General features: G+C 36.2%; 4 protein-coding genes and 1 non-coding gene across 6 annotated transcripts in view; 2 read left to right on the forward strand and 3 right to left on the reverse strand.

The window, feature by feature from the left end:
* The window catches only part of LOC125847658 (zinc finger CCCH domain-containing protein 1-like), a 180,152-nt gene that overhangs the window by 77,185 nt on the left and 75,894 nt on the right, over nt 1-27,073 (reverse strand). The window lies entirely within an intron of this gene.
* On the forward strand, nt 299-370 carry TRNAQ-UUG (transfer RNA glutamine (anticodon UUG)). Its single transcript has one exon. It is a non-coding gene; the product is annotated as a tRNA-Gln (tRNA).
* On the reverse strand, nt 801-5,116 carry LOC125847645 (uncharacterized). The gene is made up of 7 exons (XM_049527291.1): nt 4,739-5,116; nt 4,428-4,590; nt 3,807-4,007; nt 3,467-3,712; nt 1,754-1,901; nt 1,378-1,606; nt 801-1,287 (listed from the first exon to the last, which is right to left on the reverse strand). The coding sequence occupies exons 1-7, from the start codon at nt 5,052-5,054 to the stop codon at nt 947-949; spliced, it is 1,644 nt and encodes a 547-aa protein (XP_049383248.1). The 5' UTR covers nt 5,055-5,116; the 3' UTR covers nt 801-946.
* LOC125847634 (protein transport protein Sec24-like At3g07100) lies at nt 7,806-18,584 on the forward strand. 2 transcript variants are annotated; one of them, XM_049527275.1, is made up of 14 exons: nt 7,806-7,981; nt 8,813-9,920; nt 10,024-10,162; nt 11,123-11,313; nt 11,721-11,828; nt 11,919-12,122; nt 12,271-12,502; nt 13,588-13,737; nt 13,853-14,009; nt 14,254-14,381; nt 14,481-14,803; nt 14,883-15,071; nt 17,585-17,820; nt 18,071-18,584. In XM_049527275.1, the coding sequence occupies exons 2-13, from the start codon at nt 8,832-8,834 to the stop codon at nt 17,816-17,818; spliced, it is 3,144 nt and encodes a 1,047-aa protein (XP_049383232.1). In that variant the 5' UTR covers nt 7,806-7,981; nt 8,813-8,831; the 3' UTR covers nt 17,819-17,820; nt 18,071-18,584. The 2 variants fall into 2 exon arrangements, with proteins under 2 accessions (XP_049383232.1, XP_049383231.1); XM_049527274.1 differs by having other exon boundaries at nt 18,074-18,584.
* On the reverse strand, nt 19,962-25,704 carry LOC125847648 (serine/threonine-protein phosphatase 7). The gene is made up of 5 exons (XM_049527294.1): nt 25,050-25,704; nt 23,830-24,324; nt 21,828-21,974; nt 20,515-20,622; nt 19,962-20,366 (listed from the first exon to the last, which is right to left on the reverse strand). The coding sequence occupies exons 1-5, from the start codon at nt 25,602-25,604 to the stop codon at nt 20,292-20,294; spliced, it is 1,380 nt and encodes a 459-aa protein (XP_049383251.1). The 5' UTR covers nt 25,605-25,704; the 3' UTR covers nt 19,962-20,291.

The raw sequence follows: 27,073 nt of genomic DNA on the forward strand, positions 1-27,073 counted from the left end.
TATTGCCAAAACTATAATATATGATTATCTGAAAAATAAAAAGATGCAGAAAACTGAGACAGGGGTTACTGTGAGGAATATACAGTCAGTGGTAGTGATCTTATATATAGCCCAAATTCAAATTGCTGTTTACAAAATTGATATGACAACGATGGTGTTGAACACAACATTTTTCTTTGGATTGACAAATGACAAATTTGTTCACACAAATTTACTTAAAGTCTGGAGCTTTAGAATATCACCCCCAGAATTTATTGCAACAGATATTATAGAGGAAAGTTAAAATTAATTATCATCTGGTTCTATGGTGTAGTGGTTAGCACTCTGGACTTTGAATCCAGCGACCTGGGTTCGACTCCCGGTAGGACCTTTTTTTTTTTTTTGCAAGCGTAATTAATTTTTTTCCTGGGTTAATTCAGCGCCTTCGAATATTCCAATACTTGTTCAAAAGTTGTAAGAAATTGCAGTACTTTTCACAAATTATGGGGGGCTTTATATTTATAAGAAAACACAAAACTTAAAAAATTCAAATTGCATGGCCAAATAAAATTTCAACTTCCCTTCAATCTAATTTTAAGTCACGTCCAAACAGAACGAGTATATCAACAGAAAGCATAAAGGTTTAGTAATTAAAAAGAACCGGGGTTATTGAATATTAGAATGAAATAGATCCAACTTAAGCAAAATTGATAATGAAGATTCATATAGTCGACTCCAACTACTACTTTAGAATGTGGCATAGCTTACCGATATTGTTGGTAATTATAAATTCAGTAAATTTTTTAAGAACTGTCAGGCCATTTAGAAATACAACAACATTACACCATGCATTCCACGAATTATCAGCTCAATAAGTGCAAATCGATTGAAAACAATAGCTGAATGCCAATACAAAATCAGCCTAACTAGGTGATATCTCCCAATGAATGTAGATAGCAGCGTATATCTATATTAATGGAATGGTCAGCACGGGTTTTTTCCTCGAACTGCAGAAAGAGTGTAGCTGATTGTCATCAAATGTCCCAAAACCAGAAAGATGAATGCCATATGCTTCCATTCTGTTCACATCCCGTGGAATAGGTGACTGCCAAAGTCCATCCCACCATGCAGGCGGAAGAATTGGAGTACGAGCACATTGCTTTGATTGGTTGTGGCAGCTTAACGTACCAGCAAATCGGTTCCACACGTGCCCCCAACCAATCTGATTCTTCAGACCTTCTCTAAGCAAGTTACTCTGGAAGCTACTGAGGAAGGTGAAGTTTGATCCAGCAGAGGATCTATCTTCTTCTGAGAAGGATATATTTGAGTGAGAAACTTAAAAAAGAGGCATATTCAACTACAGCTGGAAACTAAACCACTATGAAGTTACAAAAGTACCGAGGCTGTTAGCTGCAGCCAACGCTGCAACCAGCTGAGCAAATGTGGTCCCAACACGCCGGTGAGCCCCAGAGATAACCGCATGTTTTGCACGTGAAGCAAGAAAGAAATCCACAAATGCCACCCATCTTGGCGCTGTACCCCAATCCTTTGTTCTAAAATCTAGAGTATGAAAATTTGAGTTGCCAGATATATTTCCTTCGAAGTGTTTGAAATCAAAGTGAAGGACCTAGCAAAAGCAAATGAAAGAATGTCAATAGCCCAGTTCCATCAGATTGTTGAAGTCGAGCACTACAGATTGAATCACTCATAACTAGTGATTCCTGTTGTGTTAAAAAGATTATGAAGCAATACGGAATTGGCAAAAGAAGCTTACTTCTGCAAACTGATTCAAATCTGGAGCAATATCTTTGACTAGAGAAGGATTATCTGAAACCAAAATTATTCTGGGCTTGGACATCAATTTTAGATTTTCCACAGATTTTCTGATGCAAGAGAAGGCTGCTTGAACTGCTCTAATGGACCTGAGAAAATACAAAGGAGGAATATTGATAATTAATTAAGGGGTATGGGCTCATGCCAATTCTCCCTGTAAACTGAAATCTGTATACTGCAAAAATGGAAAATACACGAAACATCAACCATCCCAGCACTACATGTATGATTATCCAGGTTCGTTGGAAAGGAACAGCAGCACCAAAAAAGTTTTGATAACCTCTGTTATAAAAGTGTATCATTGTAATAAATCACAAGTGTTCCAGGGGAGGATAAACTAATTTCATGTAGAAATTTTCTCTTCCTTTTACTTTCTTTCTGATACACACACAAATAAAAAGAAAGGCGGAGAACCCCATACAAGTCGGTGTACTATTGACCTCATCTGACCAAATTGGGGTCGTATTACCTAGATCCTGAGGTTTTGAAAAGTCTCACATAGCATAAGATTTGGATAGATAAAGGTATTAAAATGCAATGTTTTCCCCTAAAAGCATCACCATTCAAAATGAAAAGAAAATTTGGAACAATAACTTAACCAATGTAAAAGTAATAAGAAAATCAACAATCCTCTCTTGAACTCCAATTGTTGCACAAGAAAAAACTAATGTATAGTTTAAGGAACGAAAGAAATTATCACAAAGCAATGAAAGAAAGTTATTTCTTTTCTTTATTTGGTCTGGATAATAATTAACATCTCGTTTTCTTGTTCTTCCATCATCCAAACCAAACAATATTAGGGTTTTTTTCAAACTCTCGGTTCCATTCTCTTCTTTTCCCTTCACTAGTTTCGGAACATTGCGTAAAAGATGACATTATCAAAAAATGATTATCTACTGTAAATCACACTCTAATATCAGAAACAAAGCATCAGAGATTAAATAATGTTTGTTCATTCATGCATTGGGAAAGATGAGGGAAAAAGATGTAGAACTACGTTCTATAATAGCCACAAGTCCAAATGAACTTCAAGGACAGAACTAAACAGGAGCTTCTATGATTAAAAGAACTAGCTTCAAATTTGGAGCTTAAATGTCTTAGGCAACTAGTATTCTGGTATAGAGAACAATGTGATCAAGAGCTTGTACACTTTTTGACTCATTTCTTTTCTAGATTAAAATAGATCCAACAAAATTTGCTTTATATTATCATAAAAGGTGAGATAGTTTATCTCAGATTAAAATTGAAAGAGTCAAATATCAACTGCATATTCATTTGGAGAATTCAAAAGGAAAAGGTCACTGACAAAAGAAAACGATGGGGAGGGAAAAAAGACGAAAGGAGTTCGAGGGACTAAAGTGGCAAGAGAGGACTGCAGAATTTTGTAAGAAGGTAATGCCAAATCTCCTTTTCATCCAATTCATATCTTCCTGGGTTAGTTTAGGACTATGATTTGACTGCACTCGGTCACTACAAAAACATGGAGGAGTCTGCCTGGTGTTGATTCGGGATTACTCTACAGAACACTGGTAAGAGACCAAGTAAATTATTCAACTTCAGACACCTTCAAACTTCAGAGAGTGTTCTTTCTTTTATAAGAATTCTGACTAATAATTTATAATATGTCGAAGGAAAGATTAATCTGGTACACTACCTATTCATAAGCATCCGCATGTGTAGAGCAATATCAGGGTCAGCACCACCTTTCAATGCCCAGTTCACAGCATGTTGAATATTCTCGGACGGAAATATGAGAAGTCTCATTAGCTCCCCAAAAACGTTATGCCTATGTTGAAGGTCATCTGATTTCCCAAATAAATTAGAAGCAGCTATCCTCATCTCATCATGTAAATTCTTCAAGAAAAATTGAGCAGCCACAGCATCTGTTGTATTCTGGAACCTGTCCCAACGAAGTCAGTCAAATGATTACTCTTTCCTTGTCAATTTTTTGGAAGAGTGGAGAGAAGAGGATCATGAATGATATTCTCATTTACCAGATAATAGGTTGTTCCCAGACCCTCCAATTGCTACACAGAACATTAGTTCGTGCTGGCTTCTGGAAATCATCAATTCTGATAACAAGATGCCTCCCATACTTGGTCAGACAACCATTTTGTCTCCAAAGGTGCTTGATTTCTTTCAATGTGAAGGTAAGATTGGAGTAAGAGATGAAATCCTCAAAAGGAAATCTACCCCTGAAGTTTTGAAAATGCAAAAATTAGACATAAAGAAGATATTTCTGGAGTACTAGGCCAGAACATGAGCTATGCATGATCAGTACTTATTTACTAGAGTGAAGAAACAGAGTTTCACCTATATAATGCATACATATGTGTGTACATTTGTGTGTGTGTTTTAATAGTTTCTCGCTAATGAAGCAAAATTTGCATTTCTATTAAGACATGCTATTCTACTGGAATGAGATACTATTTCTGTAAGCGCAAATGCAAAAGGGACTAGTTATTCCGTGCATCTATATTGGGGGTTGCTTCCAAGTGGACTGAAATAGTTCAATGTCAAAACTACGAGGGAAAGAAACAACAAATATAGAATCCGAAACTAAACATGTACACCAAACAGCACAAATAGAAAGGCTTGAGAGAGAACCAATATGCCTGGATTGCCCAATTATCAACGACCGGTTCAACATCACGCTCAGTGCTCCAGCAGTTAAGATTTTGTACATCTCATTACCAAAACCAGCTTCTGATGCTTTGCCCAACACAAAACCATGTCTGCAGAACTCCTCCGGCGAAAGAGCTCGAACTCTCGAAGCACCTGTAAAAAAGCAATCAACTATTAGTGATTCCTTAATTGCCAAACATATAACAGTTCTTCCAGTAATTTCATGGAAAAATAAGTACAATTTCGGTTCACAAATCGAATAGATAACAATAAAATAGCATGAAATGTAGTTTAGTAGTACCATTTATAGCAAAGTGACTTTCGATAATTTTCCTCACTCTGTAACTTTCCTCCGAAAACCCACGGCTAAACACCTCGCCCATCTCCTCCACGGTTGCGCATGTTTTTAGTGGTTGAGCATCGGAGTGGTTCGAGTGGAAATTTGTATCTGCTGGCTTAGCATTCACGTTTTCAGAGGTGGTGATTGGAAGCTGAGTGGACGGATCGACGGACCTCAATGTTAGGATCAATAGTCCGACGACAGTGAAAGCTGCGGTGGCGATGAGTGCGCGGTGGGGAGAGAGTCGCCTCCGACGAGATCCCAGCTGCAACCTCATTTGTTCACGGTGTAAATAGTAAATACTTCTCCCGTCGCGTGGCCAGCTTTTAGCCTTGTACTAACATTTTCAGGATCCAATCTTTAGATTTTCTTTTTTCTTTCACTTTTCACGCGCACCGTCAGGGGAATGGCTCAAAATAGTGCCTCATTTTTATTTTTTTTAAGGTTCAAAATTATGCTTGAGTTTTCATATGAAACACTAATAGTCCATCATGTTTGCAATATTGATACACTTTTGATCCTTCTTAAAAAATTTGCCTATTTTTTAACATTAATCTTGATCAAAATTTTATGTAATGAATGTCCAATTGTCTTTTTATATATTTAGTATAAATAATAACTCTATGTGAGAGAAGGTGATAAGAAAAACATATTGTTCTGTTCAGTAGAAATATTACTGCAGCTAAATTAGGAACATCTTAACATATGACGTTGGAAGAAAAGAAAAAAATTGTACTATTGCATGTGAAATTATCGTGATGAACCTCTCGACTTTACCTGCAATATAATTTCTACTTAACAAAACAAGATGTTTTTCTTCTCACATTCTCTCATATGAAGTTATTATTTTTACTAAATATATAAAATGATGATTGAACATATCATATATAAGTTATGGATAAAATCAATGTTAAAAAATAGGCAAAATTTTGGAGGAGGACCAAAAGTGCACCAATATTGCAAACATAAGGGACTATTAGTGCTCCATGTGAAAACTCAATGATGACTTTGAGCCTTAATCCAAAGATGAGGGACTATTTTGAGCCTTTCCTCCGCACCGTCACATGTTAGAATCTAATTTGGATTTGCAATGAAGTCATGTTTTCAGCCTCTTTGTTAAGCGAGTAAAATATGTTAATTTTTAGTTTTTTTATAACCATAATTTTGTTGTGCTTCTATTTAGTGAGTTCTAACTTCTATGTATGAGATTAATAATCAAATGAATGAGTTTCAACTAGCACATAATTTAATTATTATGATATCATTGGGAGTTATGGTAAGTAAGTGAAGTTGCACAAAAATAAAAATAAAATATAGAACATTTGTAATATTGTTTCAAAAATAAATATAATACATTTTAAATTTTTTAGAATTTTTGTTGTCATTTATACTGTATTTTTTTTATATCAACAAAAATATTTGAAATTTAAATCGCTTGAATCATTTCTAGATAATGTAAATGTAAAATCACTTCTCAATAAATAATTTTTTGTGACTAACTATTGTGCACACAAAATACTTTAGTTAAAAATCGTCAATTCGCATCGTATAATACAATTAATTTACTTTGTTACTTTAATTTTCACCATATAGATGAAAATGCATTTTAACTTTGTCATATTTAGAGTTGATATACTCTTATTGTAAAAGTGATTCACATATATGTTACTATCTTATGAAAATGGTTCACATATACTTTGTCGTTATAAAAGTAGCTCACATATATCGTTTTCATTTAATTAAAGTAAAAAGATTAATTTTAAATTTTTTAAAAATCCATGTAGAAGTATATAAGATCTTTCTAGCAAAGTTCAAGGGTGTATTTGATATTTTTCATAACATGAATTATTTTTTAACTTATTTGAATTTCATATTCTTATTTCATTTCTTTTGTTCTTTAATATAAAAACAAGAGAAGTATAAAAAGAAAGTGGGAAACAGACAAAAGAGAAAGAAGTAAGAAGAAAAAATTTAAATTGTTTTTTGTGCGGCTATATCATAATTGTAAAACTAACTTTTTGCGTCTATATTGTAATTTAGTTTTTGTATCTATAAAAATAATAATTGGGGCATTCATAATAATTTTTACAAAGATATCACTGAAAAAATAAATTTGACCATCAAATTAGTAAATTTAAATTAGCAGTTGGATAAAAAAAAAAAAGGAAAAAACATATAAGAAGGATCAAATATACTTCTACATTGACCTTTTTTAAATAATTTTTTTCAATATCATGTTAGATGAAAAGAGTATATATGAGACATTTGTGTAACCGTAAAGGTATATATGCGTCATTTTCAAATAAGAAATATATTAGCTCTAAATGACGAAATTGAAGGATGTATCAAGCCCTTTTCATATTTTTAATTTGATATCCTCATTAAAGTTTGATTAAATTTGAATTTACATATTGCATCACTCATTTTTAGTCAAGACTCTCTCAATAAGATTTTTTTTCAATCTCAAAAACTCTAACAAATAATTGTTTCTAATAATTATGTGTTTTCATTGGATTGATTCTGTTATTAGAAACAAGATGGATAATTACTTGTGCATTCATAGATTGCAATAGCTAATATGATTAAATAAGGACATATGTTTTACGATTTTCTTATCACTAAATGTTGATTATTGATGCAAAGATTGAAAATTCCGTTATTGTAGTATATAATTATCAAGAGTAAAAAAAGAGTGACAGTTTTGTTCGTAAAGAACGAAGCAAAATGAAATAATTAATGAATAGTTCAGATGAGAAAATGAAATTATCGACAGTTCAAATAGAAAAATCAACGACTATAGTTCAAGTAAAATAATAGAACAACTATAATTTAAATGTGAAATTTGTGAATCCGGGGAAAAAATTAGAGTAGGACCAAAATGCAATATGGGCAAAGCAAGGGAGGAGGATGTATAAGAATAATGAAATTACTTGGGGCAAAAGTGAAATCTTTGGTCTTCTGATTTCTCCTTTTATTTTTGCCCTTGCAGTAAAATTGTTTTTTTCGCTTCGTAATTGGATCTTCACAGTTCTTGTGTAAGAGGAGACGGGAAAAAAGAGACTCGTGTTATATGCCCAACTTTTAACTCCTCACACTATCTTGCGATTTAACCCATCGCTTCGACCTCTCTGCGACTGATCGCCGATTCTCTCAACTTCGACTCCACTTTTTGCCGGCGGCGTCACCGGCGAGATCTTTAATCAGGTAATTTTCCCTACACTCCAAATCGACTTCTATGCCAATTTCGCGTTGATAGTGCGATTTGGAACTGTTGTTTTCGACATCAAAGATTGGATTTTGTTTTTCTTGGAATTTGATAATGCGTTAATTTTGATCTTTTGAGATCAGATGCTGACTTATATTGTTGAGTTATTAGTTTGATTTATATTCTGCGTTAAACCAAGTATGGATTTGGCTACTTGCTCTTGTTAGTTTGATTCGAATAACGGATATGCACATCAACATCAGAATTGAATGTTGCTCTAGATTGAGAATTTACCGATACTGTTTTTATTTAACTGTTTTGTCCTCTATTATGATGGAATATAGATTGCTGGAACAACATTAATGCTAGGGATCAAAGGAAGTTATTAGAATTGAGGCAAACCTTGTTGTGATTTGTCTTCTATTGAGTGTTCTCTACGAGTTTTAGCTACTAGAAACTAGATTCTATGTGGTGTAGGCAACTAAAGAAAGTGGAAGTGAGCTATGCCCTTCTTATGTGTCCCTTTCCCCTGTCCGTCATTCTCCCAACCATTCCTTATTTGCTGGGCAAACTCACCAGGCTGCTCATTATGAAGTGGAAAATGTCTTTAGTAAGTATGTATCTACTTAGACGTAGTTGCATATCTTCTTTTTTGTCCTTATCTTTTTTTTTTTTACCATTCTTGGGTTACACTACTACTCTGTAAATATTTGTTTCCCTACTATTTTTGGCTAATGTATAAGTCTTGCATTACTTTTTTTTTGTGCTTTAGTGTTGATTTTTGTGGTAATGACATGTCTTATTGTTTTTGTTGGTGGATAAAACTTCAGGAAGCGGTCCTTTGTGACCATGGGCACCGAATATCCCAATCGGCCAACCTTTCCCTCAAGGCCTGCTGCTACACCATTTGGTGTACCGCAGAGTACAACTCCTTTTCAATCATCTCGTCCAGTGGTTGGATCTGATGCTTCTGCTTTTCGGCCTGCTCTTCCTACTTCTTCTCCGGCTATGTCCTCATCTGGCCCCATGGTAGGACCAGGGATCTCTACTTTTAGACCGATGCCACCCGGGATTCCTAATGATGCAGGGAGGCCACCTCCAACAGCAACACCTCCATATGGGCCGACAGGCTCTGTCCCTTTCCCACGTTTCCCCTCACTGCAGTTTCCTTCTACAGCTCAGGTACCACCTCCACGCACTTCAATGCCGGGGCAGCCTGTTGTAGCAGCCCCAGTTAGACCTGTTTCAGGGCCTTTCTCAACACCTCCTGGTGCCCATTATCCACAAAACCAACCTCCTACTGTTCCGATGGGATCTCCTCCTCAAGGTGCAAATACAATGCAGCCTAGTCCACATGTTCATCAGGGTCCCATGCAGTCCCAGTTTTCTGCTGCCAGAGCAACCACACAGCCATCTTCCCCTTTAGCAGGTTCAGCTTATCCTGCTGCTAGACCTGGCTTTCAATCTGGTTTTCCTGGATATATAAGTCAGCAACCTTCAGGGTTTGCACAAGCTCCACCTAGACAATCAGTACCATTTCCTTCTCAGCCAGGCGGCTATGTTCCACCAGTGCCAGCAGCTTCTAGTCCCTATCTTTCTCAACAAGGAGGGTTTGCACCACCACCACCTCTAACATCTCAACGTCCGGGATCTATGCCTCCTACGTCAGCTATGCAAGGTTTGGTGGAAGACTTCAGTTCGTTCTCAATTGGGTCTGTTCCAGGATCATTTGATTCCGGCCTTGACTCTAAGGTTCTACCGAGACCAATTGACGTTGATCTTGAGCGGAACGTTTTGTCTGAGATGTATCCCATGAACTGCAGTTCAAGATTTTTGAGGCTGACAACTAGTGGCATACCAAATTCTCAGTCTTTGGCTTCAAGGTGGCACTTATCTCTTGGAGCAGTTGTTTGTCCTCTCGCCGAGGCACCTGATGGGGTTTGTATTCATGACATAGTACTCTTTCATATTCTGGATAGTTACAGTTTAAGGGTTTCATATGAATCTCACTTGCTCTACGTGCAAAATCTACATCATGCAGGAAGAAGTTCCTGTGGTTAATTTTGCCCCAACTGGTATTATCCGCTGTAGAAGGTGTCGCACTTACGTAAATCCTTATGTGACATTCACTGACAGTGGAAGAAAGTGGAGATGTAATATATGTGCATTGCTTAATGAAGGTAAGTACTGTCACTACTGATATTGCTTTAGGTCTTGAGTATTTAACTAGTATATCGTTGGAGCTATCCTTTTGGTTTTAGTATACTTTAAAAGTTTCAGTTAGGTGTTAGCTAGAATAGTTGAATTCCTTCTTGAATATTCTGTTTGGTTTTTGCATTGATTGACTTCCTAATATGTGGGTAGGATGGGACTGGGTTGCGAGAGAGATGGAGGGAAGTGGATTAATGTGCATGAGGCTGGCACCCTAATATGTACATACAAGAATACATGCATCCCGATTTTAGAAACAACCTTAACCTTGATTAAGTAATGGTTGAAGGTCATATGATTAATGAGTAAATGCCTAAATAAAATGACCCCACTTAGCTTTAACACTAAACTGTGTTTATCTTATTAATGAACAAAAACTTCTATGTAGACCTCACTTTCTGCTCATTGCATCTTTAGCAGACTTTCTTCTACTCATTGCTCACCTTCCATTCAAATTGCTGCTAAGAGAACTTTGATACTCCACCATGCCCTCTCTGATTGTGATGCAGGGTTTAATTTGTCTACAATAGTTTGTTTCATTGCCATATATGTACAAGTTAGCATCCAATGTCAGGGCCTCCCTGCTATGTTGTTGTGCTTTTTGTCATTTTTAAGAATCTTAGGGGTCGTTTGGTTGGGAACAAGTTATTCTAGGATTAATCCTGGGATAAGTTATCCCATATCCTGGGATAACTTATCCCACCATGTATATGGGATAACTTATCCCATCACTATGAAATAAATGGTAGGATAATCCCAAATATGGCAACCAAACAAGAGACAAAAAATTTATCCCATCACTATTTACTTTTATCCCTCACACCAAACGACCCCTTACAGATTCTCATTTCTAGCATTGCATATTGAGGATGTAGAATATTGTGTCCTTTTTTGAAATGCATGGGCTCATTTTTCCTCTTTATGTCTAGTTCCTGGTGAATATTTCGCCCATTTGGATGCCAGTGGCAGAAGAGTCGACTTGGATCAAAGGCCTGAACTTACCAAAGGTAGCGTGGAGTTCATTGCTCCAGCTGAGTACATGGTCCGGCCTCCGATGCCTCCCCTGTATTTCTTTCTCATCGATGTATCTTTGACTGCTGTGAGAAGTGGAATGCTTGAGGTAAGAGATTTAGTTATTGAGCTTTGCAGTTTGTCTCTAACTACAACAAACGACACATCAATTATGGCCACTAAGCCTTCTTACATGCAAGTTACCTAACTAGCAGATGGTTCTCTATTCGTCATTATTGTGTGGCTTGTTGATGCAAGTCTTGCTGTTACCACCTTATATTAGAATGCTTCTGAGAAAACATTCACATAGACGAGTCTGATGTTTGTATATATAAGCACGTGGGGCTCTTTGTCAAATTTTATCATTTAATTTGATATTCCATTAAGTATCAATTGCCTGTCTAGTTAAACTTCTATTTTTGTTGGCTACTGGAGCAATTTTTTGTAGAATAATTTGATAAATTGCAAGTTTGTCAGGTATGCCCTTTGTTAATCCCATTTATACATCTATGTCAGGTTTTAGCACAAACAATCAAGAACAGTTTGGACAGCTTGCCTGGATTTCCGAGAACACAGATCGGGTTTATAACTTACGACAGTACAGTACACTTTTATAACATGAAGGCAAGTCAGCCGAATAATGATTAATCTTATTACATAATATCAATATCCATTTACTGTTAAATAACTTGGGTTCTTTTCCTCTTGTACCAGTCATCCTTGACTCAACCTCAAATGATGGTCATGTCAGATCTCGAAGATGTATTTGTGCCATTGCCAGATGATCTTCTTGTCAACTTGTCAGAATCAAGAACTGTGGTAGATGCATTTCTAGACAGCCTTCCTTCAATGTTTCAGGATAATGTGAATGTGGAATCAGCTTTTGGTCCAGCTCTTAAAACAGCCTTCATGGTTATGGTGCGCAACCTTCTTTCTATGCTCTTCACATGATTTTCTGACATTCAAGTTCTTGGTAGCACAGAAGTTTTTCCTTTCACATTCTGTAAATTCACTTTTTTTGCCTTATGTTGATTCACACCGACTAATATCGCCTCTCTGCTTCCAGAACCAACTTGGCGGTAAATTGCTGATCTTTCAAAGCAGCCTTCCATCACTTGGTGTTGGCCGCTTAAAACTGCGAGGAGATGATCTTCGTGTATATGGAACTGATAAAGAACATACATTGAGAGTACCTGAAGATCCTTTTTATAAACAGATGGCTGCTGATTTCACCAAGTATCAGATAGCAGTCAATGTATATGCTTTCAGCGACAAATATACTGACATAGCTACTATAGGTAATTGAACTCTAACGATAAAGGACCTCTACCCCACAGATTAAATTGTGTTTCATGTTTAACCTGATGAATACTTCTTTTTTTAAAAAAAATAATTATTCCTTTTGATAAGTCAAAGGTTTCATTACTAAGCATCAAGTTTTTGTCAAAAGATTGTACAAATTGTTTGTTTGACTCAAACCAAGTTGTCTGCTGGCATCTAAACAAGTTTCCAATTGTCAATACAACATGGTATTCACTCTTTACACCAAATTAACAAGTGGGACATGAAGGATCTTTTGATGCCTTTTATGTCATTGGAGCACACTGGAGCATTCTCTCTTCTTTGCATTACATAAGCACCAAAAGTGATGTATTAGTGATGCTCCAGGCTGTCTATCTCCCACTTTTGATCCTCTGTGATCTCTAGTCTAGCTCGTGGTTGCATTCTCTACTTCCATTGTGTAACACTCTTGATCTATTATATAAGCTAGAATGCAAGGGTCCAGCCCACGATTGTGTTGTCAACCTGCAATGCAACAATGGATACTTAGTATCTTCTCCAGTTTCTATGCATGTGCAACACTAACTCACTAATATCCTCCTCTTTATCAAGTTGTCAGTTGATGAATACTTCGGTTTACATCAACATTTTCTTTCATATGCCCAAAATTTTCTCACTGAATTCTATGGGATCTTTTAATCTGTCAAACATAATCTTGTTTTATAAAGGGACCTTGTGCAGAAGGCAATCAGGGAAGGCTGATTGAGTGACTTCTGTGAGGAATTTGGATGTTCTTTCACTTTGACGTTTGTTAGAAGTATAAGCAAAAGCAGAATTAGTAGAAAGGAATCACATACAAAGGATCTGTGAAAAAATGTGTCATGCTTTAAATTTTCTTTTAGATGAAGGTGTGTCATGCTTTAAATTATTTGGTATACTGAAACCTTCCCTGTACTCTGTATTGCCACAGTCAAGGTAGTTAAATTTATTTGACTGAAAGTTGCACATAATGGGAGTTCATAGTCTTGGTGACTGCAATTATTAATAGCTAGGTATGTCCTCATGAGATATTGGTGTATAATTTTCTTTAATTATGTTGTAGGGACGCTGGCAAAGTATACAGGTGGTCAGGTATACTACTATCCAAGTTTTCAAGCTTCCATTCACAAAGATAGATTGCGTCACGAGTTAACCCGAGATCTTACAAGGGAGATTGCTTGGGAGTCTGTCATGCGCATAAGATGTGGAAAAGGTTATCTTGCTATATTACTCTAACCTCTAGAAGCTGGATTTCACTTCCATGTGAAATAAAGAGAATTTGTGGAGTTTATGTTGGTAAAGGTCACTAAGATGTTTGGTGCTTTCAGGTGTTCGTTTTACAACTTATCATGGGAACTTCATGCTGAGATCCACTGATCTAATAGCACTTCCTGCTGTTGACTGTGATAAAGCATATGCAATGCAGTTATCTCTTGAAGAAACACTACTCACTTCCCAGACAGTATTTTTCCAAATTGCTCTACTGTATCCTTTAGCATGAAATGTTTTGAGCTCAATTCACTTCATATATTTTCTCGAGTACTCCTGCACCAGATACTTTTTAAATAGACGTCCAGGTGATGTCTATTCGAGGATGAAAATTCCCCTCCTAATATTTCATAGAAGCATTAATTTCCTAGTTTTTAATGTATCTTTTTGATAATGAATGAACTTACCCATGATGAATGAGGAATAGGGTTTCCTGGAACACTTTCTTAACAATTAAAAGATACACATCATCTTCTGGAGAAAGGCGCATTAGAGTACACACAGCAGCAGCACCTGTTGTTTCAGATTTAGGAGAAATGTATCGCCTGTCTGATACTGGTGCTATCATTTCTCTTTTTACCAGGCTTGGTAAATTTAGCTATACTTTCCTTGTATTTGGTCCTTTGACTTTGAGATTTTTCCCTTTAGTACTTTTAAGTTTCTTACGCGCAAGTTCTTGTCTTTCAGCCATTGAGAAAACTCTGACCTCTAAATTAGAGGAGGCTCGAAATTCTATTCAACTCAGGATTGTGAAAGCTCTTAGAGAATATCGAAATCTCCATGCTGTTCAGCACCGTGTGGCCGGAAGGATGATATATCCAGAATCTTTAAAGTACTTGCCATTATATGGATTAGCTTTATGCAAAACAACTGCCCTTCGTGGTGGATATGCTGATGCTCAGCTTGATGAACGATGTGCTGCTGGATATACCATGATGGCTTTGCCCGTTAAAAGATTGTTGAAGCTTCTATATCCTAAGTTGATCCGTATAGATGAATATCTTCTAAAAGTATGCATCTGACAGCCCTTCCACATTATTGCTGTTTTTTCTTAAAAGGTTCTAAAACCTATGATTTTTCTATTTCTAGAAACCATCTTCACCTGAGGAGTCTAAAGACATCTTGCAAGGGTTTCCACTTACATCAGAGAGCTTAGATCCCCAGGGTCTCTATCTCTATGATGATGGTTTCCGGTTTGTCATCTGGTTTGGTAGAATGCTTTCTCCTAATATGATCCAGAGTTTGCTTGGAGAAAACTTTGCTGCTGACTTCTCTAAGGTAAGATTTATAGACTGCTGTATCATCATCACACCATAGTAGGCAGGTTCCGTTTGGTACTGAATGGACCAAACAGTAAGCCATATGAAATTTGAATATGCACTTTAAATGCCAACTACGTAGTTTGGTTTAAATGGTAAAATCTGATTAGACTTCCGACAATGAATGTAGTTCCATGGAGCGTATGTGGAATTGTCTCCAGTATAGATGTTGCTGATTAGAGGATCTAAATCTCTACTCAGCTTCACCTATAGCATCCTATTTCATTTTATGTAGGACCATTAGTTATCTGTTTCTTTTTTGTTATAGATAAGAACTTTCTGGTTTCGGTAGGTTATAGATAAGTATCTCCAATCCGTTTACTTATACTTTGTCATTTGTCTTCCATAGGTTCTGCTTTTGCCATCTGCTGAATTTTGTTCTCTTTATTCTACTTCTGCCCCTTTAGGTTTCACACTGATTTATTGACATTTTCCTTATTACTGCATCATCCAAATCTGTGGAATCTATAACATTTTCTTAATTCCTTATCTCCTTGATCTAGCCTGCATGTAGACAGAATTAGTAAAACACAGTTGCTTCAGGTTTAGGTGTCTATATTTTTGCTTTTCATCGGATGATGAAGAGCTCTTTAGTTCTCTGCTGTTGTATTTAGCTCTAAATGTTGTCATCTTAACTTTATTCCACTTTGATGACTATTGTGAGGTTAATTCTGTGTGGCTTTTTTACTAGGTTAACAGGGTCATGCTTAAGATTTAGTCTTTTTACATTTTTGGGATTTCCTTTTTATTGTTTTCCTAGATATGAATGACTTGTACTTCAGAAGTACTTCGAGTTGATTTCATGTTCTGGTTTGTGGATAGCCTCAGAACTGGATTTCTTTTCCTTTGTAAGTGTATACTGAAGGCCCAAAGGTTCAAAACTTCCCATATGATTTCTCTTCCCTGAAGGTAAAAAAGTTTCCTGCATATTTGGTTTTCCGAGCATACAGTATTCAGTGTTGTCAAAGACACACTTAAGCCCTAAAGCGAGGTACTAAACATGTTGAGCACTTCACCTCGCTTTATAGGCGCTTTAGTTTCATCATCAAGGCTCTAAAGGCATACTTTTCCCTGCCAATGAGTGCAATCCTAAAGATGTGACACTATATAATTGATATTTCACTTTATCATAATCTTTTTGCAATTTCTTTGTCCATATATTTATTACTCATGCTTGTGATTATTAATCTTGGACTACACATACAGATTTGTAGTTTTTCTCCATTTGCACCTTTTCTCATTAAAACCTGTGTTTTATTTGCACTTTGCGCTTAGATCCCAAAGAACCCTAGAGTCTTTTTGTACTTTACACTTTTGATAACACTGACTGTATGTCAGCAGTACTAATTATCATCTAACTAGGTTTGCAATGAAAGAATAGCTGCTTTGATAGCATCCATCGTGTCCGATGAAGGCACATACTCCTTCAGTGTCTTTAGTGCTTAGATCTGCCACTTCCCTGAAATACTGAGATTCAAGTAGTTGGAATGGAGATATATGGTAAAAGAGAAAGGAAGTGCACTCAATATGTGAGGTCATAAGATCTACACCTCACTGACCAAAATTTAGTATGTTACTCTGACAAAGTCGTCAGATGTCAAGATATAAGGAAGTACTTGGAGGATGGGCAATTTAGCCCTGATAATGATTTTGCATTTTTGAAGAGATAACTTCTCCTCTTTGGTTGCCTTGCAAATTTGAACTTAGTGAGTCAAGAAGGATATTTTTTTTTTCTGAATCTTAAAGATTCTTGTTGAAAGAGGTCCTTGATGACTATAGGTCTTAAATCCTTGTTTGGGTAATTCACTTCATTTTAGAATAAGTTTGCTTACATGTGATATAACGTTCACTGAGAATTTACGATGTGTTTGCCTAGAGGGCCATTCTTTGCTTATGGAAACCTTAAAACATGGGTGTATGGTCCTATCTGCCCAAGCTGGTGGAATTAATAGAGGTGTGTGCAAGCTGGCCCAGACACCTCCATCATTAAAAATAGGGTGTATGTGCCTCCGTTCTTCTGAATCTAGGTTCCCCATTTTCTTTGCGCACAAATATAAAGTCATGAGTTGAAGTTTTATTTGAACCACTCATCACTGGACATTGGGATTTCTTGGTTATCCATAAAAAAAGATTTCTTCTTTGATGCAGCAATACTCTTTTGAAGGGATGTGTTTCTTGCTTATCCCCCCCACCCCGTCCCTTGCGTAAAAAAACCCGAAGGAAAAAGACGTATTTGAGAGTGCAGGGAGTGACTTTACCTGTTAGGACAGAGGACAACTTAGGCGCAACCCAAGTTGAGACACAACCTATGGAATTTATTTGGAATGGAGGAACCGAGTTTGACACTCAGCTGGTTTCTTCGCTGATTCAACCCTATGGCCTTCACTGTGTGATGTTTTGAGACAGCTCCTGCAAATTTTCTGCTCGTCTTTAACTCTCTGATGTGATCTTTTTTTTCTAATTGCGAACCAGGTTTCTCTTCAAGAGCTAGATAATGAAATGTCAAGAGAACTGATGGGTTTGCTTAAAAGGCAAAGGGAGAACGACAGATCATACTATCAACTATGCCATCTTGTGAGGCAAGGTGAACAGCCTAGAGAAGGCTACTTCTTGCTTGCAAATCTAATTGAGGATCCAGTTGGTGGTTCTATGGGTTATCAGGATTGGATTCTGCAAGTACACCGACAAGTCCAGCAAAATGCATAAAGGTAATGACAAGTATTTGCTGGTCGTTAATTCTCTTGTGCTTGCATTATTATTGACTTCATCTTTTGGGTGGTACCCAAGTGTTCCAAAAAAGAGTGAAGGGTGAATCTTTATTATTGCATATCTAAAGGAAATTGAAACGGATTACTGGTGAAGAGATTGCCATCACAGTGATCACCTATGCATTTCTCCACTATGAACCTAAAATGACGAGTTTTAGTCTGCTTGCTGATTGAACACTTCCTATTTTAGCAGGGTTCCTGTATGTTCAATCATTTATGGTCTACCGAGTGCCGACTCCAGTAGAAGTTGGAACTTGTTGCCACTTGCAACTATGGATGGTTCATTCAATGAGCAAAAGCTTCCATGGAAGAAATCTGCTGTTAGTGTTAATTGACACCATTGATTGCTGCGCTTACCTGAATTTCCTTGTAACATTAGTTGAAGAACTAATATTTTCTCCTCATGTTGGGATCGTTTCATACACGTGGACCAGCCATGCATTAAGATGTGGGAGCAGGAAGATTGTGCTCGTCCTTAACGCTGCCCCATTTGCTTGGGGTGAACAACATGAAAGAAATGCTAATTGACTAGTATTTATTTTCACGTGTTGGTCTGGTTAGAGTGAAATGAGACATTAAAGAGAACAATGTTGCAGTTATTTATCTTTTTGATGTTGTGGGGATGGGGTATGCGTTTGAGTGGGATTTATTTAGACTTTTGTAGAGATCTTGTACATGCATTTGCTTTGCATAACTGAATTTTTGCTGGCCGTAATAAATTTTGTTGAGCTGAAATGTTGTGCAGATGCTATAATCTCTCTTTTTCCTTCGGTTTTTGCATTGGGATGGATCAGTAACAAGGGTGTCATCCTATTATTTGGTTTGCTTTTGTGCTACTGGATTTGGTTTTCAGATTTTTGGTGTTGTAGTTATCCAATCTAATCTGAACTACAAGATTGATTGGGGTCTCTCAGATTTCGCAGTTTCAAATTTGGTATTTTTGTTTTACCTCTTCAGCATCTCGCAGTTTTATAGCTGCTTTTTCATTTATTATACTCGACAAATATCTTTTGGTCGCGAGCTATATTTTTTGTCTCGTGGCAGGCCCTCATGTACACGAAAAAACGGATTGTATCATATTTTTGACTTAATAGTATCTTTATCTCTGTGTAACGGCATTGTAAATCTTTTCTAATTCTGTTTATCTGAACGTAATATTTGACTTTGAAAACACATGACAAACTAAGAATGGTGCAATTGCAATTTGCAAGAAACCAATAACAATAATGTAGGATATTCATGCGAAAGCGTCAACTCAATTGCTTTTTAATTGTAATTCCAAAACATACTGGCAGAATATTAAGGACCCATTAGACCATAAAAATTACTCATTTTTTTCGGATTAAAGAAAACAACATATTGCAATGTGAGTTGGATAATAAGATTATTCCTCCTCTGCCTCAAATATATCTGTTTACCAGAGGTGGTTAGATACCTGTCAAAGACAATGGAGGAGAGAGCAACTGGGAAATGAGAGGAAAAGACTACTGCAAAATCACTACAGATAAACACCCGTCTATAAGCTTCATGCCTCGTTGAAAACTACCAAGAGAACCCAGCAACTCTTAAGAACATAACAAAGTGAACCTCATACTGGTCTTGTCTCCCATTGACGAACAAGCAGCTTAATTAATATGGACCATTCTGAGAGGAAAAAAAGATATATAAACTAAAACTCGAAGAAGGTAATGAATGAGATATCTTCAAGAATCAGTTCTTGAAGATTTCTCATTTAGATGGTACAAAGTAGTGATCCTAAAACATACTTACTTTTTCATTTATAAAAGAAAAGGAATTCAGAGCTATGCAGTATTATAGTTCAAAGAAGTTAGGGCAACAACCTAGGTGCAGAAAATTTTACCAAGGAACACTAATTACCCAGACTTAAGTCATTTACCTTCTGCTAGCATCTTGTTCCCCATACATTTCCATCAGTTCATAGCATGCCAATTTGATACTCAATTTCTTGAATACAATCACCAGTAATAATTAAGCAAAACCCTTGAACACAGACTATTCTATCAGTACTAAACTTCTCAATCACTTTGATATAATACAAAGAAAGGCAGCCAATTGTGAGTACTCACTCTCTGCTAGAGAAGTCAAGTGAACATTCCAATGAAAGATAAACCTTCTCAAGGGTATGTAGCATCAAGGCAAAGTACTACATGGTTGCAAAAACAAGCAGCACTAAAGATATTAAGTTGTACAAGAAACAGTCTGTCTAAATTTTGATACAAAAAAGGGTTGTACATCGGTAACTGTTCTTAGTAGAAAACCATGATACATATCTCTCTAACAGTCAAGGAATCTTGAAGGAATAATTTTACTTGTATCACCTCAAAAATAATATAGAAGCATGTACAATATTTTAAGCTTTGCAAATGTCGCGCTGATCATGAGAACTACCTTCATGTAGCCATAGACGCCAAGTCTAGTTCTTCATCAGAATCAATGCAATCTTCAAAATCATAATACGGATTCACCTGTGACAATAACTTAGTCAATGTTATTACTAAATTAAACAGCCATGACAATGCAAGTAATTTCAAACAAATTTACTCTTCGTTTACAAAAGAGAACACCCCGTGAATTTCAATTCAAGATAAGACAAAGCTTCAAACTGTTCTATACCTTGGGTCGGGGCGTCACTGCTTCAAAACTATGATAAACGGGGATGTCAAAATTAGGAGGTTCCAAAATAATATATGCTCCTTTATTTCGGTACCTATCCTTTGTTGCCTGCAGTTAGAGCACAAACAGAAAGATAAGTTTCTCCATTTCATACTACAGATGTTTTAAACTTTTTGCATGTGTATAAAAAAGTGAACAAACATGATAAAACCTAATTTTGATGAGATGGCTAGCTATTCCTACCATATTGAAAAGGATCCATCACTAGGAAAAGGCTCTCGAAGCAATAGAACACAATGATTCATTAAGTAGATTCAAAGTGGTTTGACAATTCTAACTAGTGCAGTTTCAGGCCTCCATTGATTCATTAAGTAGAGTATAACACATGACTAGAAACCAGGCTTAATTCCCAAGCTGGAAACACTCCTGTTAGGCTCCAGAAAGAAACTTCACGCATAAATTGAATCTATTTCGGTAGAACCTTAGGCAAACAGTAATAATTGCAGCACATTCTTAATACTCCTTGAAGTGACAAACTGACAATTCGCTGTGTTAACACCAAAATTTGCGCATGGGCCAATTCCAGAACGCTCAGCAGGTGTGTTATTGGAAAATTTGTTTATAATATGATGAATGAAGCCCACAAACTACTTCCCGAAATAGGGAGGAAGTGACAGTTGACGATCAAGTCATGCAAGATTTTTACCTTGCAGCAATCCGGTCAATTAACCATTTTCAACCTAGAGTAAATGAATGTTGGTTAAACGTGAGAAAATGCTGATTAGGCAACATGCAAAACAAACAAAAAAAGCAGACTACTCCGACCATGAAAGATACTTTTTCACCTAATATACCATGAAAGATATACTGAAGAGTGAAGTTCTTTATGCATCTTTATTAAGTATTGGTTGCCAAAGTACAAAAATTCCTAAACTCATTCTACATCTGGCTGATGCAATCATTGAAAGCACACAGGCCACGACAATAGAAGATAAATGCTCCTAATATACCATTAGTACGTTGTTTCAAAAAAAAAAAAATATATATATATACCATTAATATGCTCATTGGGCACATTTCAGGAAAAGAAATTCTGAATCAACAGATGCATTACACAGTTTCTATCAACAGTAACATAGTGTGACTTTAAAGAAGCACTACACTTCTACAAGACATCTGAAAGTAAACACACCAGAGGTTTTCATAAAGGAAAGATGAACTGCATACTCAAGTATAACACAAAATACAAACTCTGACCATGGACGATGTAAGGTGAAAAAGTATGAAATAGTGAATGGTAAAATTGAAGATACCTGAAACTGTGGATAGTCTGGGGCACTAAACACTGTAATCAATTTACCGGATTGGACCTCATGATCTATGGTATACCCTTGATCCATTCCTTCCATTCCCTCTCTCTTTTCCCTTGCATCTGGACCTTCATGTGACCTTATAATCAACTGAGGTTGCAGCAATCAAAGACCAAAATGTTAGCAATTTTCTCACAGATAAAAGTCACAGAGGAAGAAGATGTCAAAGTTCACAGTAAATACAAAAACCTAAAGCTACATGAATAATGTAAACATAAATAGGATAGATGTGAAATAAGAATAGTCCTGAACATGCAAATTATTCCGTGAGAGGCCTATGTCTCGCAAAAGTATCTTCAATCCTTTGTGTTTCTTCACTTCTTTGTGGGTCTTTAAGTGGTTAAATGCTTTGTTCACAGATACTTCGAATTAAGATCTCATACAACTTTTTTCTTTTCTTTTTCCAATGAAATGATTGGGTTTCAAGTACAAGTAAATTTATCTCCAAAGGTTCATCAGTAATCTCTGGGAAATATTCTGGTTTTCCAGCTACACTGGATCCGCTATGTCAGAAAGAGGAAAGAATTTCAGATATTAATGTGCACTACTATCTTAACGTACTAGTTTTTAAGGAAACAACAACCAGATCATTTTCTTACTTAAATGAGTGCGGGTAATTGCATGATTTTCTTATATACCCAGTATAGTTGTGTCTAAACTCATGCGCTTGTAATTGGTTAATACTACTAGTATTGCAACTGGATAGAGACCAATGCTCTCCTCAAGAAAAACATGTTACAACCAGCCCCCTTCAGGTGAATAAACATGAAAAGACTTTTTTTATTAACATTGAAAAGAGGTGCATTAACTCTTTGTATGTCCACCTAATTGACTACTAGATCCAAGGGGAACTGATCCCAAAAGAATCTTCCTCCATGGTACGAAAGCAAATTGATGAACCAAGTCAATGATGAAACCAGACGAAAGGAAGGTGAGATGAGAGCCCTTCAGTCCACTAACTAGGAGAGTGCACCATATTTTAAAAAATAGTACAGCCTTGTCCATTATCTGTGCGTAGGAAAGTCGAACCCGTGCAATAAATCTTATTCGATCTTTGGAGTTGCTTTGATTAGTTATGTTTATCTTCTCGTGGACTCAAATTATGCAGATAATTAATTAGTTTCCATCTGAAAGTACATTGGATCATTTCCCTTACAGCCTTGCCTGATAGTATAGTTTCAATGTTCATCTTCAAGGAGGAAATGGTGATGAGATGAACACAGAACTCCATGAGTATACAGATAAGGCAGCAACCCAACCTTTGATTTGTCATGTGTAACTGAATTGTTATGACTACGGTAAAATACATAAAAGTAAAAGTATGTCTAGTGAAAATTTGTACAATAAAGAGAGAAATATGAAGTAACTTCAATTTGTGAGTCCCATCCTATCTTAATTGCTGTCATGGATGGATGACTCAAAAACTGCAGGAACTATGGTTCTAGCACAAAGGTTGGTTAACAATAAGTTTGGTTCCAGAAAAAATGAGAGAGAGTAAAGAAAGAGAAAGTAGTTGGTTTGCCTTACTTAGGTCAGATATTAATACGGTTGGAAAAGTTGGAAAGTGAGTAAAAGTGAGGGGGGACACTTCACCTCTTCTTTCACTTCCTTGTATATACGAGAGTAACAACCCTTATTCTTCCTCAAACCCCTCTTCTAACACGTCAATCAAACATAGTTTAAAATTGAAGCTATTGAAATCTAATCCAAAAACTACAAACTCAGATTATATTCTGAAAAATATTATGTCCAATCACATCATTCGCACCATACAACCGTCCGAACAAGACATAATATATTGTAGAATTTCATTCAAAAGCAAATGATAAAAATGTACTGTAAGCCCTGATAAAAGACAACTCCAAAGTAATTTAGCAGTAGGCAATATCAATAACAAGAAGAAAAGAGCATATACAAAGAAAGAAATACAATTCAAGTAGTTTACCTTTAAATTCAACTTCTTCAAGAAATCTTCTGTGCAATCCGGACCCCATAAGAGACCAATTCCTCTTTCTTTATTCGGGGAAAGTCCAGGTTTCATTGACGGGTCTGACCATAAGACATCACCCGGTATCAAATTCGTACCTTCCCAAGGAGGATCAAGGACAGATCTCCTAGCTTTTAATAATTCCTCCATAGAACCAAGAGATAAAGCAGTAACATCGGGATTCGAAACTATTTTACGGTTCTTCTTCCCTTTAGCTCTTTTAGCTGGAGTGACAGCAATACTACGGAAAATACCTCCGTGTGCAGTGTAGACATTATCACCAATAATGGAGGCAAGAGGGAGTCCTTCGAAACATCCTAAACATTTCCTGTAAACATGTTTCCCACTATCCGCATACTTGGCTAAAACCTCCTTTTCAAAACCATAAACAGAAGTACAGTACTTTGACTCGTGATTTCCACGAAGGAGAAACACCCTATTGGGCATAAAAACCTGAAAGAATGTACAATTCCATTGAATATCCACAGTTGCATTTGACGGATATATACTAGAAAGTCAATTACATGAACCAGTTGGGTTCAAAAGGTACAACACATCAAATATCAAGTTGAAGTAAGGTGCTACAAGCTCACAATTGTTTGACGCATATTACCCTATCCCAGCTAAACAAGGCACAAGAATGAACCAATATTACCATGGAATTAATATAATTGATACAACACTTAAAGGAAGATGAGGGTAATAAAGCTTAACCAAAACTGAATTTGCCTATTCTACAGATTACTATGATACAAAGCCTGGTACTTTAAAGTTAAGCATTACCATCCTATTTTGTTGTTGTACAACCTCCAAAATGTTAAATGACATTGCCATTGACAAAGTGAGAAACTATCTATCTATAGGAAGAATACCTCCTCAAGCTTTACAAAATCCTAATTCTCCATGCTAAGTGACCACATAAAATTGATAATTATGATCAACAATTACGTTTGCTGATATAAACTCCATAGACGAACACAGTAAAGTTGTTATCTTATCACCGGACACAACTTGCGCTACGCAGTAACAGTAAGATAACCAAGTAAGTAACAACATAATTGATACTATACATTACCAAACTGAATTTCAAACTACATTACCTAAATATTTCATAAATAACAGTTCAAGATTTTCATTACAGGAAACAAAGAATTCAAAATTTGTTAAAAAGATTTTACCTTCCAAGCCAACAAGGTAAGGAAGGTCTCAAGACCCCAAGCACCTCTATCGACATAGTCTCCGTTGAACACAAAGAACCGATCATCAGAGGGAAAACCCGCATCTCTCAATAAGAACAAGACATCATGTAACTGGCCGTGTACGTCCCCAACAACAATAACCCTCGAATCCTTTCCCAACCCCAACTCGCTATCGATATGCACACAATTGGGTTCTTTATGCAAGATCTTCGAACCCGTTAGTATAAGCCGATCAAAAACCGCTACAGGTAACACCGATGGCAGCTCCGTCGGAGCAAGATTCTTGGATGACCAATCAAATGCTAACATCAAGTTCGTAACCCAAGCTAGGGTTAAAGTCCCGTCTTCAGGCCATGAAATTGGAACCTCTGGATGAGGCTGTGGTGGTGAAGGAATCGGGGTGGACGGCGATGACGTGGAAGACGTCGATGCCACCGATACAGACGAGAAAAAGTCCTCATCGGATGACGGCGGCGGAGGGGTGGCTGATGGTAAATTGGCGGCTGCGGCCGGTGGTTCTGATTCTGATAGCATTTCAACTGGATGCGTGATTTCCGTTAATTTTCTCTAATTCTTGAATTAATATTTTTTTGGTTAATTCTTTTTTTTTTTTTTTCAGTTGATAGAATAACTGAGACAGAAAAAGAAGTTTTGTTGACAGAGTATGTTCATGGGGAGGTGGGAACCTAAATAAGCCACAAAAACATAAAAGTGACCAAAATAAGCCATAACTTTAGGAAGTAACTAAAATAGGCTTAGTGGAAGAAAAATTTCCATTTTATCTAATATTCTAAACGTTTTCTGTTAGTCTCATAACGTATATATTTTAATATATAACGGAACTATTTCCTACACTTTATAAAATGGAACTATTTCTTACACTTTGTAAAGTGGAACTTTTTCTTACACTTTATAAAGTGGAAGAAAAAATTCCACTTTACAAAGAGGAATATTTTTCCCATCTCTTTATCTTTTTTTTTGCAGTGTTTGTGTCATACAATCAATTATATTGATTTGACATATCATAAAAACGGAAAAAATTATTCCACTATGTATTTTTATTTTTTTATTCTGAAAAATCCTCCAATCTCTATTTAAGGAGGATGTTCAAACATAGTTGAATCGCACCTACAACATAAAGTCTTCTATATTTGTTCATTTCAATCTCAAAAAAAAAATGTCTTCTAAACCAAAAGTTAGAGTTTCGATTTATTGGGATGGCGAAATTATACATGACGGAAATACCGTTTATTATAATTGTCCTCCCAAACACAATGCTAAATATTCAATTAATGTCCGCTATCATAAATTTCTTTCATCAATTTATAAAAGAATGGGTATAAATAGTACTGATTATAATTTGATTATAGTCGGAAAATACCCTACTTCATTTTTATCACAAGGACAAGTAAATTTTGGAGAGTGGATTATCTATAATGACGAATCGTTGACCGACTTTTTGAGGGTTCCAAATGACTTCATAGATCAAATCAAGTTAACAATACTTGAAATCTATGTTAGGAAGGAGCCTAAGACTAGTCAACAACATTCTCCTTTATCAGTCGATGTCCATCCCCGATTAGAAAATCGTAATAGCGTTGATGGATTTCCGATAACTCAATCTACTGATTTTTCTAACATGACTCATTATCAAAATATTCTTACCGGTCGATATGATGTTGATTTGAACGAAACTATCAATGAAAGTGACTGGTAATGCTCAATAATTATATTTCGATTATTATTTGTTGATTTTGTCAATTATTTATTAATTTATATGATTTATTCTTCTTATTATTATTATTATTATTATTATATATTTTGTAGCGGTTTACCTCAGCAAGATAGGAATATTGCTTCAAGTTATGGACTAGATAATTATTTTGGTCAGTCCTCACACTTTCAAATGACGGAAGATGTCGGGACATCCTAAAATTTTCATGTCTTGCCTACTTTTGATGCAGATGATTGTCGGTATGTCCAAAAATTGATTTTTTATTTAA

Source organism: Solanum stenotomum, chromosome 12 (assembly GCF_019186545.1).
Source record: "Solanum stenotomum isolate F172 chromosome 12, ASM1918654v1, whole genome shotgun sequence".
Lineage (NCBI taxonomy): Eukaryota > Viridiplantae > Streptophyta > Magnoliopsida > Solanales > Solanaceae > Solanum > Solanum stenotomum.

Bases quoted from the DNA above. Each gene is read 5' to 3' on its own strand.
- LOC125847645 (XM_049527291.1), bottom strand. From the start codon at position 5,054: ATGAGGTTGCAGCTGGGATCTCGTCGGAGGCGACTCTCTCCCCACCGC. The intron at 4,008-4,427 runs GCATATTGGTTC...TCAAAACTTCAG, and splicing joins TTGATAATTGGGCAATCCAG to GGGTAGATTTCCTTTTGAGG. The intron at 1,288-1,377 runs GTACTTTTGTAA...TATCCTTCTCAG, and splicing joins GGCTGCAGCTAACAGCCTCG to AAGAAGATAGATCCTCTGCT.
- LOC125847634 (XM_049527275.1), top strand. From the start codon at position 8,832: ATGGGCACCGAATATCCCAATCGGCCAACCTTTCCCTCAAGGCCTGCT. The intron at 12,123-12,270 runs GTGCGCAACCTT...CTCTGCTTCCAG, and splicing joins AAACAGCCTTCATGGTTATG to AACCAACTTGGCGGTAAATT. The intron at 14,010-14,253 runs GTATCCTTTAGC...AACAATTAAAAG, and splicing joins TTTTTCCAAATTGCTCTACT to ATACACATCATCTTCTGGAG.
- LOC125847648 (XM_049527294.1), bottom strand. From the start codon at position 25,604: ATGCTATCAGAATCAGAACCACCGGCCGCAGCCGCCAATTTACCATCA. The intron at 20,623-21,827 runs GTATCTTCAATT...CTCTAACTGCAG, and splicing joins CAGACTATCCACAGTTTCAG to GCAACAAAGGATAGGTACCG. The intron at 20,367-20,514 runs GTATAGAACAGT...TTATTGTCACAG, and splicing joins CAGTGACGCCCCGACCCAAG to GTGAATCCGTATTATGATTT.